The following is a 14,908-nucleotide window of genomic DNA, read 5'->3' as shown; positions in this document are numbered from 1 at the left end:
ATAATGATATATTTATATAGCATATACATACACAATATAATATATATAATATATTCAATATTAAGAATTCCTCAAGCCTAAAAGCAGTAGCCCCTGGATGTTAATGTTCTCAGCAATTAAGAATGGGCAGCCCTGGATAATTGATTTCATGTTGAGACATTATTCACTTTTCCAGAAAATAGTGAAAATAAGAAGCCACAGCTGTGATACATTTTTTTTTAAAAAATCATGTGATAAAAATGCTAAATAAAAATATTTCACAGAGGATTTCAGTTATATCAGTTATATAGAGTGCACATGACAAAATGAAAAGATTTTCAAAATCCAAGGCAGACCTGACAACTTTGATGCAAATGGTATTCTGTCCCAGGATAGAAAGTGCATAAATCACTTGTAGGATTTTGTTGTTTGCTCATAGTATTACAATTAGTTCTTAATTAGGAAAGTTTGTGCCCTTCAAATGTGTATTATTCCAGTCTTAGTACTTCTGCTTCAAAATGTACCTTACAAATTAATCAGCTGGTTACAAGGATACAGGGGAGAAAAATGGTTAATCGGACTATTGGGGTGGAAAAGCAAATGATACGCCGGAAGTATTTTTGTTTGCAACAGAGTACAAATGTAATGAACAAGCAAACAAAGAAATGTGTCACACACCTGGACACATCTAAAGAACAATGGGCCAGATGACACATTAAATAGCAGAGTACTTCACAGACAAAAAAACATTTGCATCAACTCAGAGTGAAAAGCCATCTTGACAGAATCATAAGAAGTGCCAGAGGTCGTTTCTAATTGTGTTATCTGGGAAGAATTTGAACCTGTTGATCCTGAAAAAATAGAGATCTTTTGGGAGACGAGAAGTGCCATTATATAGAGAGAATAAGAAAATGATCTTGACAGAGAGATACACAAACCATTGCCTAAGTAAAAGGGAGTGAGAGATTTTTAAGCTGCAAACAATGAGATAATATTTGGAAGTAATTCAGGGAGACAATTCCATAATTCCCTGTAGTATAAGAAGGGAGACGGACGTACAGCATAATCAGAGTTGCAAGTTTCTGTTGTTATAGACCAAGGGTGTCAAACTTGCAACGTCACGTGACGTGTCGCGACGTATCACGGCTTTTTCCTTATTGCCAGAGCTGGGGTGGGCGCAGTTTCGGCATGACGCATCCGGCCCGCAGGCCAGCAGTTTGACACCCCTGTTATAGACACTCAATAAAAGTAATTTTACCTCCCTGTGGACTTGATTTCCTGGCTTGATCTACTTGGTGAGGCTAACACTATGGGTTTCAATTCCTACCTGGGTTTGTATGGATTCCCATACAAACGTGGTTCTATTGTAATTCCTCATTATGAGAGGGGGATGTGCCTTATTATTGCCTAATCCTAATTATATTGGAAAACTATTACCCAGTTTCATAATTCCACTTATTAGCAAAGGTTATTGGGAAGGAGGTGGCCATCTCCAAAGTTATTCTTTTTAATGCTTTGATTCCCCTGGGTAGTCAGACGCCGCTATTCTTAGAGGGTGGGATAGAAATTCCCTTCCCTCTCTCCTCATGGGGAAGCCTTTACAGGAAAAGAAGGTGCTTAGGGTAAAGAGAAGATCAGATCTCACCCAGTTTCATCCGCGTTGCTTTCAAAGTGCTTGATAGTAATTTGACTTCGGCTGTTTGCAGCCTAATGAGAAGCCATATTGCTATGGCCGGTCTTTTCTCCGCCAGTTTGGAGGGCTGCCCCGGATCAAGCGGAAAGGCTGCCACCCTCCCGTGATCAAGCGGGGGTCCCCTCTTTGCTCGTTGCCCCTACAGGGCGACTTTTGATCCTTTCCAGGGGCCCCTAGCGAAGGAAAATCGGACATGGAAGATGGAATCGCCTTCCAAGCGTCCGTAGCGGCTGTAGCGGAAAACCGGAGGTTTTTCCAGTTTAGGCTCCTTCTTGATGGGAGTTATGATTAAGTACACTTGGAGAGTTCTAGTTCTGGTGTGGCCTCAGGTCCTTTTTCAAGATTGTGTCTGCTTGTTTTCAGTACTGCCTTTTTTGGTTTTACAGGCTTCTAAAAAAGAATATGCAGCCATTATTTTGTGGAGTACCACAACTTGGAAACAATTGCAGAGCTTAGCTTTCCACAATCTGACAGTGACACAGATGTCTTTTTCCCCAAATGATAAATTCTTGCTAGCAGTTTCAAGAGATAGGAATTGGTCACTTTGGAAATCTAATCATATCACTCCAACAGAATCAGGTAAGATTGCTGGTTGAAAATTGATGCAGCTTTTTAAACTGTTTAAAGAGAAGGGGTCTAAACTTTTTTTAAAATAATGCATTCTACTTCCTTCCTAAGATTTTTCTGTGAATGGTATTCCTAAAAAATTGAGGACCAAGATGTATAAAATGTTGAAGGATTGTTTTAATTTGGCTTCAGAGCTTTGAAGTAGTTCTGTTGTTCCATTTCTAAAAGTGAAACAATTGCTTTGCTTTGCTTTGAGAGCTCATCCAGCAGTTCCAGTATCTGGAAAAACTTTCTGTGTAATGTAGTAGCTGGGATAATACATCCTCATATCGGGGAGTTGTTTGTAGTGTTCGCTCTCATTGATATTAATGCATGGGAAAATAAATAGGCAGAAATATTAATTCGAATTCTGCAAATCCAAAGCCTTCCTTAATATGTTGGAATCAGCATCAGAAATTAGGTTTCATGAAAAAGTATGTTGGATCCAGTGATGGTTGAGAGTTTTGTTTAATACGTCGCATTTGCGTCCGTCAAAAAAAGGTGCAATCGTGGGGGTGGGTAAGTTTTTGTGAAAATCTCTGACCATATCAACTGACATCCACTCTGCAGAGGGAATTAACGGGAGGAACGGCAACAAGGAAGAAATTGCAAGAGTGGAAGAAAGATTTACCAGCATTGAGCATCCAGCTGAAAGTGGGGAGGGGGGAGATAAGAGCTGCTATTGTTATCTCAGTCTAGTTGCATTGGGAAAAAGAGTGCCTGAAGCATCTTTCTTGCTAGCGTTTTGCAAGTAGTTTAAAAGAAGCTGAGTTAAAGCAAGACAATTATTTTTTCTTGAAGTTGATGAACGAGAGTGGCTGTCTCATTTGAACAGTCCACTCCAGGCACCTGATGGATTCTGTTGGGTTCCAAAAGGAGCTAGGGATTGTTCCTGGAGGTCTGGTACAGACCTTACTCATCACTTGAAATGAGTGAGTGATTTTTTTCCCCTAGTGCTTGGAGACTATGGGAGTCTAACTAGGGGAGAATAGGCTTCAGCTTAACAAGACACAGTGACTGTGGGTTTTACGCTCCCTCTCCCTCTCTGCCTGGGGGTGCACTTCCCTAATCAGAGTTGGTGTGTAATTTGGGATTTCTCCTGGACTTACGGTGCCTGTTTGAAGAGCAGGTGGCAGCTGTAGCAGGTGGGTGATTCGTGCAGTTTTGTTTTGTGCACCCATTCTTGGACCAGGACAGTTTGCTCATGGTGACCTGCCTTAGTGACCTCTTATTTGAATGACTGTTATGCGCTCTGCATGGCTGCTTCTAAAGAGCATTTGGAAGCTGCAGCTAGTCTAGAATGGGCAGTTTTTGTTTCTTTTGATATGCTTCTATAGCATCATGGTTCCTCAAGCTGCACTAGATCTCACTAGGCTTCTACGCCCAATCAAGAATATTGGTTACTACCTACAGTATACTACCTTACAGGCATAGGATCAGGCTGTCCCTCATTCCTTTTGCCCATCCCACCAATTCTACCCGGGAGGGTATGCTCTGAATACCTTCCATCTAATATAATATTGTAGTGCCACCTTATTAGACCCTTGAATTTTGCCTTCTCTGTTGCTGCACGTTATAAAGTGCTCCCTCTCCTATTTTTTCTTAAAGCAATCATTTCTGTGAAAGAGATTGGGTTGAGAGAGTGAGTAGCTCAAAGTTGCCCAGTGAACTTCTTTGATGATGAGTCTCCCTGTTTCTTCACTCCTGGGCCATTTTAGGGAGTATTAGTGTCACCGGATTTGAGAATTTCTGCTTTAAAATGTTGCATTTTGCATTACCTGGTGGAATCAGTTCTGGCAATAGTTTGACTATTAAATGACACCACTGGAAACCTAGAATATTTTTACGTTAATGATATCATGATGATGAGCGATTGCTAAACATAATGACAACTTTATTGACCCAATTAGTGACACAGATGCTGCTTCATTCAGATGGTGTCTGATACTTGCTAATGTACATATATAATGAATTACTTGATTTCTGAGTAGAATGTCTATAAAAGAGTTGGGTTCCAGAAGTATAACTCTGAAACTTTAACTGCTTTAAAGGGAAGACAGAAATTGTAGATAAATGTGTTGAAAGAACTGAATATATTGAGTGCTGTTTGGCAGAATTTAATGATTCTTTCATTGATCTGTAGAGTGTCTCCAAGAACAATAGCACTCCTAAAGACGACTGTCTTGTTTTGAGACTAGTGGAGATGAGGACAGGCAGAGCAAGAGTACAAAGCAAAAGAACACACTGGCAATAAAAGCAGAGTACAAAATCTGGCTAAGGCTATCCACCAAGCTCAAAGGAACAGCGAGGCATAACGTAGCATCTCCAGTCTGAAAGCAGGGGCAGAGTTGGTATGAGGGTCAAAAGCCAGAGGCTGAGTGTGAGAGTATGACTGTATTAGAGATGGATAGAAGAACATTAGTTGTTCTGAGTTGTGAGCTCATAAATTTTCTAGAACCACATCAATGCACTCAATAGGCTCCCAAACAGGTGGTCCTCCCCTAAAATATGGAATAAAGTCCTGTTACATCTGCTCCCAGGTTTGGCTTATGATCACTCACATTTTTGATCAACAACCACAATCAAAATCACTTTCAACCAAACACTGAGGCACAATTGGTTCTTTGGAATACATAGAGACCCAGTGAATTTAAAGTAATAGCAAAACTTTACTGTTTACAATGTACATTTTTCTCACATGTCTTTCTCACACGTGCACCCACCTATTCATCTGCACTTATCAATGTCCTTCTCAACTAGGCTGACATGCACTACTCAGAGGGATGGAAGCTGTCAGTCTGGATCCAAGGATGACTCATACAGGGGAGGGGGTCTTCAGGACCCTCTTTATCTCCCAAAGTCCTTGCTTGCTTTGTCAGCTACTCTTGCCTTCCTGAATTACAAGTTTGGTAGCTATTGATGGGATTTGGGGAAGGAGAGGGTTTACATGTGCTCAGGCCCAACTATTTTTGTCTGGTTCAGGTGGCATTTTTTCCTTTGTTTCTTTAACACTTGGTTCCTTCTTAACTAATTCCTCTAAGATAGGCATGTCAATCTCGCGACGTCATATGACGACGCGCGACATATCGCGACTTTTCCCCCCATTGCCGGCAATGGGTTGGGCACGGTTTTGGCGTGACACATCCGGCCTGTGGGCCAGAAGTTTGATATGCCTGCCCTAATGGATCTTTTAGACAAGATTTCTGGCTTTTGTCCATCTTCCTTACATACCTACTTCATCTTTAGATATCACAGGTTCAATCTAACCCTTATTCAAGAACATGTGGAAATGGGGGGGGGAGTCCTCACTTAAGAAAAGGAGAGAGTCCTTTCTTTAAGCTTGAAGTGACTTTGACCTCTTTCTAGCCAAGGAGAAGGAACATCTAGCTTGTGGTGCTCTGAGCCCATAACTTTCTTTCCTTGGTTTTTGAGCTGTTTGGCATGTCTCACAACTTATCCTTAAATTCTCACTAGGATTTCTCGGAGGAGATATGAGAACAATCTGAACTGAATATATCAGCAGGATCCAGATGGCAGTAAATATTTTTCAGCTGCTGGCAAGCTTTATTTTCCTAGGGTACATAATCTAGGATGCATAATATGCATCAACACCTGGAAGCCTCTACATCATTGCAAAGGGAGGTGTCTTCCATCTGAAGCACAGGAGAAGATGGGAGGGCACCCCAACTTTAGATATCTGATAACCTCTCATTATTTTTGAGGAGATGTGATTTTTCTGGAAAGTTGTCTGCTGCAACAAGAAAGTGTATTCTCTGTTGATCTGTCATTATAGAACCAGCTTTCAGCCTCTTTGCAGCCACAGAAAAGAACATTGCTGTGCATAGTCGTATCATTTGGACCTGTGATTGGACTCCGGATAGCAATTATTTTATTACTGGAAGCAGAGACAAAAAGGTAATGCATTTCAAAGGCTGCCTTTTGGTTGTTTTTCCTCTGGTTTTATTTTAAAATTCTGATCATGTTCTTCATGTAAACATGTAAGAATTGCTGAGAATGAACAACCTAGAATGCATTTTATTTTCTCTTAACCTAATTGCCCCAGGAAATCCTCAAAATCATTTTACAAGACAAAATAGATAATATGTAAGTCAGTGCTCGGGCTATAAATAGTTTAAAACCTTATAGATACAGCTTTTGTTTTTGAACATGTTTGAAATTATAGCAACATTTGGTTTTGAAGAAGCCACCCCAATTTTAAATAAATTGTAAATGAAGTATCTATAGTCAGACACTGCTTGCTTTCAGTGACTGTGTCCTTTGGGTATCTTTCATTCCTTTTAACTATTTAAACAAATATCCACAGGTAATCATGTTGAGCTGTAACAACATTTTTTTTAGAAAGCCTAAGGTTTAGGATTGGCTGAGATTTCTTCTTAGGTGTGATTGACTTTTCTTTGATTTTTAATTAGTGGCTAAGCCTATTTTAGGGCTTATGCTGACAAACAGCAGGCTATTGCTCCACTGAATTTGCTCCCAGTCAGAAAAAGTCCCACAAAAACTTATGCCATAGTATGTTTGGTTGACTTTCTTAATACCACTGGACAATTGACAAAGGACTGACAAATTCTGACTTAGTGTGCTAAAAAGCTGTTAATTGTAGTTACTATTGATCCCCCTTTCTTCATTTCCTCTGCAAAAAATTTCGAGGTAGGGTGGAGCATTTGCTTTCCTGCTAGTCTTTTGAGAAAAGTGTAATGTGTCCGATGTTTAGCACAAAGATGGTGAAAAGTTTGTCTAAGTGGATGAAGAGGGGTTATGCTTGAAGTATGCGAGTGGATTTATGAAACTTGGCATTATATAGATAAATAGAAAGACATTTGTTCAACATTTGCTTTCAATATTGAATTATATCAATGACTCATGTATAATGTTGATGTACTGTATGCGAATTATTAGTTTATTTTAACTGCATTCACTGTTGCTGTTTATATAGAATCAACCTATTTAATTTAAAGACCTGGTTGAGTAACAGCACTGAGCATGTACTTCATGTATTTTGAGGATTCACCATGAGTGGGCTCATGCAAACCCCTCTCTCTTTTAAGGAAGACAGTTAACTCTTCTCAATTTGCTTTATGATGGTGGTGGTGGTGCATGCAGGTATGTATGTGTATATGCATGTGCTTTGTAACGTCCCATTTTCAATATGATTGATTTTTGTACTTCAATCAGGCCGTGATCTGGGGTAAATGTTTAGCAGAGGAGAATAAAGATAAGGATTTGGGCCTGATCCAGCCTTGTTCACCAGTCCTGGATGTTGGTGATTCAGTGACTGCAATTAGTGCTAGTCATACACTTGCTTCTGATGGAAGGTATGTATTTTTTGTATTCTTGAGATTTCCTTACACATTAAGTCAGGATATTCCATATTGGTCAGCTTCCTAAAATAAAGCAAGAAACCTTCACCAATTTGCAGTATGCTTTAGAGTTTACTCAGCTTACTGTACTATTTCAGGTCATAATGGTTAAATGGCATATAATCTCTTGTAATTTTAAGCCTTATAGGGAGAGGAAGTGGCTAACATAAATTGGGAGGGAGGACGCTTAATACCATTTAGATGTAATACTACATATATAAAGACAAGGCCATCATGATTATAACTTTATACAAATATTTATGTACATACCTCTATAGGGTTTGAGGACTTTCCCCCTCTCACTAAAAATAATCCATGAATAGATGCAGACTTTTCTTTAGAACAGGCTGGATAACAGTCATGTTTCAATTTAATTTCATGAGGCCTTTGATCTTATGTTAAAGCCTTTGGGGATAAATCCAAACCTCTCATGGCTCTGTGTCTCTGTCTTGACAACTAATTGCTGAGAAATGACAATAGAGGTTAGCAAAAAGAGACTGAAAAAAAAGGAAAAACATCTGAAAAATGCGTGGTCTCACCCATTGTTCCCTTCTTATCCCTGAGATAATGTAGACTTTGACAGAAAAAGATTGCCCACACCTGTCTTAGGGTGACCAATTAATAATTTGATTAACTATATAATAATTTCTGCATCCTCTGCCATTTATCTGGGTTAAGGTTTAACAAAATACCATTTTTGGATAGAGGCTCATAGTGGCAGCTAAACTGCATCTTCCTCAATATTTATTAAAGATAATGCATGCTCAAAGATGATGTCATATTTGACAAGTAATACACTGAAATGAACATTTTAATGACACATAACACATTTTGTTGTCCAAGCTATGCCGAAGAAAAACAGATTGACAGTGGTCATTCTTCTTGTACTGCTCCTAACCCTTTCTCTTTCTCCTAGGTTTTTTAAAAAAGTTTGCAGATAGTCAGGGATGCTTTATCTAATTATATATTCATATAAAAATGGATATCTTAACAAAGTTTATCTGTCTTTAATCAGGTATATCTGCGGTATTTGCAATAGGATGTACATACTTCCATGTATGGCAAGGAAGGCTATATGTGTGGAACATACTGTCTTTCTTACAAGTCCAGTTTGAGTCTCTATAGGATTTGAAAACTCATCAAGAATAAATAGCCTGTAATGATATTATAGTCATGGTAAATGCTTGGGCATTTCCCCTATGCTGCGTTCATGTGTGTGAGAGGGATGGGGAGGAAGGAGCAGGGAGGAAGTAGGATGGTTAGAGGAGAAGGGGAGGGGAAGAGAGTAGGAGGGGAGGAGAGAAAGAGGAGGGAAGTAGGGAAGGTTTAGAGAGGGTGGACGCAGCCTGGGGGGAATGGGCAGGCGGTACCAATGGTTAAGAATTTATTTTAATTGAATTGTATTTTATATGAATAAATGGAAAATAAAAAACTTTTTATTAAAAAAAAAGAATAAATAGCCTGCTTCCTGTGAATACTAATATGTCACTGGAAGCTTTTCTTGACCTCCATCAGGTTCCCTACTGTCCCTGACACAAAGAGCTCCAACATAATCTTTTTTCCCCCAGCATGTCTAAAATTGCATAGATATTTGTAGCGAATAGTCATTATGATTGACTACAGCCAGAATTTTGCTTAAAAGCTGCCCTCTTGCACAGAAAAAGAAAAAAAGATCATTTGAGGTGATAAGCAGGGGTCCCCAACAACGAGGCCACACAAAGAAGCAAAGCGGGATGCAGTCAGCACACAAAACCACACCCCCTCCGGTCCATGGAAAAACCTCTCCCCATATAACCAGTCCCTGGTGCCCAAAAGGTTGGGGACCTCTGTGATAGAGGACATTTCAAGAGACATGAATGTTGGTGGAAAATAAGTTTGCCTTTGGTCAACATTCTTCTTCTTTGGCTGACTATAATAGTTGTCTGTGGATGTGCAAGCTAGCCTGCCATAGTCCCATGGAGCAAAGTTGCGTACTATACAAAGAAGCAGAAGTTTCTTTGGTAGTCTCTCTTATGTCTCATAGTTTGGGCATGCTTTCTTGAGAAGAGATGATTAAAATGTGGGACAGCCTTCAAAATTTAAGTATGCTATATGTGACAGAGGCAAAATACTTGTTTCAACACCTGACACACCTATTTCTTTTCTGTAGCTTCATAATTGCCATTGGGACAGAATGTGGGAAGATTCATTTGTACAAATGGAAGCCAGGCAATAAAAAGTTCCCATTTTCCGATTGGTGCAAGTGCGTTGAGACAGATTACAGGTGAGCAACTACATTTGTCTTATGTTTGTTAGCAGTAAAAGCAGACTTTATCGGTTTCCAGGATGTAGATTAAATTAGAACAGGGAAGCATCCTGAAACCTTCCGGAAATTTGTATTTCAGTTACTATAATCTCTTGGCACTGTCCGTGTTGACTACCAGTGATGGGATTTGGGCTGGAATGTTCCAAGGGCATCAGATCACTTATTTTTCAATGAGAAAGTTAATGTATGTTTAAAAAAATGCAAATATATAGCAATGTCTATGGAGATTCTTAGTCATTCAGGTCATGGCTATCCCAAAGGTGCTTTTTCACAAGGCAACTGGACTTTCTTTTTTCTCTTTGAAGACATTTCGCTTCTCATCCAAGAAGCTTCTTCAGCTCTTTGGGACAAATATATAACAAATATTCACAATGTTCTTAGTGCTATGCAATTGATAAACAGAGCATGTGCTGAATTATTTTGTATAAAGATTTGAAACATTGTGTGTTTGCATAAGATTAATTCTCCACCCATTGCAGCCCTTCTGTGCCCTCCCAAAGCCTCTGTGAAAGATTGGGGTCCCTGAGAAGGCTTTGAGGAAAGGGTAAGGAATTGAAGTGGGAGAAGGGCATCGGGACAAATAATGGATTGATTTGGCTTGTGTCAAGCAAGCCAAAGTTGGATATAATCTTCTTTATCTCTTCTTCCAAGTCAGGGTTGTCCTATTCATTCTTGCTTTCCCTCCCCATTCTCAGATTTGTTCAGGTGCACTTTGACTTCAGGAAGAAAGAGCCAGTAGCAGAATATGTAGGGATGTGATTCCACACAACAGACTGAATGTGTTCATGTCTGGGTCTCTGTATGGCTGCTCTTGGCCCTTTCCCACTCATGTTTTAAGTACCATTTCCTTGAATGCATATCAAGCTCACCTAGAATCCTTTGCTTTTGTCGGTGGTCTTTTTTCCCCATTTATATTCTCCTTAACATTTTTTAAAATAGCTATCTTATTTAGAGGTAATATTGGTAATATAGTGTAAAAGTGTAGTTTTGGTCAGGTTTAGATCAAGTAAATGTCGGCCTCATGGTACTATTGTACTGAGTTTTGTGTGTGTGATAATGTGATTAAGGTAAAGTTGATCAAAATTATACAGTAATATTTGACAGCTTTGTAATGATAGTAATCTCTGCACCCAGGCTTTATAATCTAGGGCAGGGGTAGGCAACCTTGGCTCTTTTATGACTCGTGGACTTCAACTCCCAGAATTCCTGAGCCAGCCATGCTGGCTCAGGAATTCTGGGAGTTGAAGTCCACGAGTCATAAAAGAGCCAAGGTTGCCTACTCCTGATGTAGGCACTTGCAACTGTAACTGATTCCTGGGAATTCATCTACCCAACTTCATATACCCCTATATTTATCCTGAGTAAGGAGAGAGAGCTTAAGTAGTGCAGCATGGGAAAGAGAGACGGTTTTTCTTTTTCTACCAAGCGGGCTATCATCCCAGATTCCTACACAGCAGGTTGAAGACTGCAGCCGCCGTTTTCCCTGGTGTGCTTCTCAGCCCTGGAAAAGGGCAAAGAGAGAATTAATAACACTCGTTCTTTATATAGCACTGTAGGGAATTCAAAGTGCCTCATGTTACGTTATCTTATTGTAATCCTTTCAGCTATCCTGTAAAATAGGTCAGTATCCTTTCCATATGATTCTTGTATTACAGATGGTGGGCAGAGAGAGAAGAAGGAGAGCAAGAAACTAGTTTTAGATTGCCCAACAGAAGATGGCAGAAATGAGGCCTTAATTGAATCTGGAGGCTTCTTGAATTGTGACCCGTTCTCTGAGTTAACTTCATTAATCTGTGCCAAATGCAGGAAATTCTGTTACATCCTGGCTTTATGGATTCACAATTCTTTTAATCCGTACTTTTTTGAGGCCTTACCTTTCTTTGAGTTAATAATCAGGGTTTCTGTTCAGTTTCTTGAAACTTCAAATTAAAAGTAGATCTAGATTTGGTTTGGCTCTTACACCGATTTTAAGTTATGTGCCTTTTGAGCTCTGGGTTGCAACTGGAACTGTATAGTAGGGTTGTAAAAGCCTAGTGAGACTTTAAATGTTTGAATTTCTCAGTATGCCATTAACATTTTCATTCATTTTAAGTGGACCCAAATGGCTTACTTGGTGTACCAGAACATCTGTTCCCCTTGCTCCTCCTTCAAGTTGTTTGCCTAGTTTCACGTACATACCATATCATACTGAGTCCATTTGGGCATCTTCAAGCAATATAAAATAATAACAATAATTATTATTATAAAAATACAATAATAAACACTCCATACTGTAATAGCTAGATTTTGTATAGTTTGCTTGGCACAATGTGAATTCTCTACATAAATACCAAGTCTAATTTACCAAATCAGTATTGCATTCTATAATAGTGCAAAGTTACGGGTTTTAAATTCTAGCTACCTAATTCTGGGATATATTTAGCTACCCTGGACAAGACTGAACCAAATTTAATATTTATTTTTAATTGGTTTTCGTTGAGGGAGTTCATATCTGTGAAGAACTTCTGAATAAAATTATTGGTTATTTTTTTCATACCGGTTTCTGGTTACTGTTATTTTTTTCCATATATTTTATTGATTTTTTTAAACATAAATCACTTAATAGCTGGTAAGCAGTGTGTTTGCTGGGTTTACATTTGTAAAGAAAAATCATTAACAATTGGTTTCTATAATCCATAATCCAGATAGTACATTTAGTTGATTTCCCCTTTTCCCCAAAATGTCTTCTTTGCAAACCTTGAAATAATACAGTTCTTATTATTTTGATAAATAACAGTTACATATATGATTTTTTCCCAATATCCCTAGAAATAATGATCACATCAATATAGTATTTCTTTTCTATCTAATTATTCTGGTTGCCTCATCTTATATCCTGTTACAGTCCTTATTTAGATTTGTTTCTCCCATAAAGTTCAAAGTATTCTTGCTCGTTAAGATTTTCTCAACAGTTAATTACATTTAAAGATTTAAATCCGTTTTTTCCATCCCAACACTTTTACATTTCTTAAAGAATAGGTAAAAAAGAGTAAAGAAAAGGAAAAGAGAGCAAGAGTAAAGAAACAAAAAGTAAAATACTACTTAAAATATATATTCCTCTAAGCTAATATATATTCATTCCCAAAATTTCTTATTCTTTTTAATCATGAGCAAAATATATATTTAATCTTTAAATATTCCATTTAATGTGCCTAGTCATCTAATCTTTTAACTCTTATTCAAAACTTCTTTTCTTTTACACATTATAATTTCCCTAAATTCAGACACATTTAATTATCTAAAACATTTCCTTCATCTAAGCCATTTCAGCAGTATTATATTACTTATATCAAAAAATAAAGTAAAAAAGTGGGGGGGGGAAGCATACAGTATTATTTAAGGAATTCCTCTCTTTTAGAATAACATATGTATTCAGAATCTTTTCTATTTCTTTAACCATATTCAAACAGATGTTTCTTTTTTAAATATTCTCTCTGGTAGATCCCATCATCTGTTTTCTTAATTTTCACTTTGATCTTTTTCCTTTGACCAGTATCTTTCTTGATCAATGTGTTTTGCTGAACCAAAATTTTTTTCCATATATTCGTGATTGTTATCCTATCTGTTTTTTTTTTTTGTCCTCAGATTTATTTTGTAGTCTTAAGGGATGAGTTGTTTTTTCCATTTCTTGTAAATTTTTTCCCACTAGGATTAAATCATGTTTTCTTGCTTTGTTAAGTTCTGTCTTTGAGTCTCTATTTTCAATTTTATGTCCACTTATTTGTTTTGACTGCTCCTTCTCTGTTGTTGTTTCCTGGAAGATTTTTTGTTGTAAAGTTAACTTAGAGATAGATTGATTTGTATTTTCAAAGTTATTTTAGATTTCTTTGTGATTTGAACTTAGTGTTATTTGAATTAATTGCAGTATATTATATATCTCCTCCTGAGAGGTATTTATGTTTTCTTGGTGTGTTCTGTCTACATATCTCTGATCCATGATGGCCAAAAGTTGGAGTTTTCCTTCTTATCTGCAAATAGCTCTAGAGTCCCGATAAATAGATATTTGTAAACCAAAGAGTTCAAAAAAAAAATTTTTCTCCTAAAGTTTATAATTCTCTCTTTGTCTGCAGCCCAGGTTGTTGTCTTTTTTTTGTCACAGCTGTTCTTTATTATTAAAGCTTTGAAGGTCACAAACACAGATTAGCTTTTCCCAGGTTTTGGAAAGTTCTCTATGGCAGGGCTTTTCAATCTTTTCATCCATTGTACCACTTTTAGGATATGGCAACATCCGAGTACCACCAGTCGCCTAGCAAGGTATCAAAAACTTGATGACCAAAAAAAAAAGAGAGGAAAAAGTGATAAAGTACAGGTAGTCCTCGACTTACAACAGTTTGCTTAGTGGCTGTTCGAAATTACAATGGCACTGAAAAAATGCCCCCCAAGCCATAGCCGAGCAAGATACCTGCTTACCAGCCCGGCTGCGCTCTTCCTCCTATCCGAGGTTTTCATTGTTGTGAGCATTTCTGTTGAGGATTGGCAGCGGGGTGGGGGTGGGGGGTGTTTGGTTTTTATTTCCCCCGTCTGCTGGGTGGTTGCAGCAGGTTTTGGTCATTTCACATGGCCCTGGGACACTGTGACCGTCATAAATGTGAATCAGTTGCCAAGCATCTGAATGTAAATCACAAGACCTGGAGATGTTGCAGTATTCCAGCTGATCGGCACTTCTTCTGGGCTCAGCAGAAGCGCCAGGATCAGCGCCGAGCTCCAGCTGGACCCTGCCGCTGATCCTGGTGCTTCCACTGAGCCCTGACAGTCCCGAAGAAGCGCTGATCCTGGCTTCTGCTGAGGCCTGACAGCCCTGAAGCTCCAGCCAACTCTCACTCAGGCTTGTACAGTGCTGCCACCAGTTCAGCTCATTCCTCTCCCCAGCTACCACGTTTCTAGGATGGTCACGTACCACCTGCCAAG

At 38.6% G+C, this 14,908-nt stretch overlaps 1 protein-coding gene across 1 annotated transcript in view; it reads left to right on the top strand.

Moving 5' to 3' along the window:
- ELP2 (elongator acetyltransferase complex subunit 2) overlaps positions 1 to 14,908 on the top strand; it is a 70,638-nt gene that overhangs the window by 47,244 nt on the left and 8,486 nt on the right. Inside the window, exons 18-21 of the mRNA XM_039329258.1 lie at positions 2,059 to 2,251; positions 6,072 to 6,193; positions 7,472 to 7,611; positions 9,806 to 9,919. Of these exons, the coding sequence (XP_039185192.1) occupies positions 2,059 to 2,251; positions 6,072 to 6,193; positions 7,472 to 7,611; positions 9,806 to 9,919 (569 nt within the window). The remainder of the gene's footprint in view (positions 1 to 2,058; positions 2,252 to 6,071; positions 6,194 to 7,471; positions 7,612 to 9,805; positions 9,920 to 14,908) is intronic.

Source organism: Crotalus tigris, unplaced genomic scaffold (assembly GCF_016545835.1).
Source record: "Crotalus tigris isolate CLP2741 ecotype Arizona unplaced genomic scaffold, ASM1654583v1 scf7180000024391.5723578, whole genome shotgun sequence".
NCBI lineage: Eukaryota > Metazoa > Chordata > Lepidosauria > Squamata > Viperidae > Crotalus > Crotalus tigris.
Note: the sequence above shows the minus strand (reverse complement) of the source record. Positions and strands in the feature narration are given on the sequence as shown.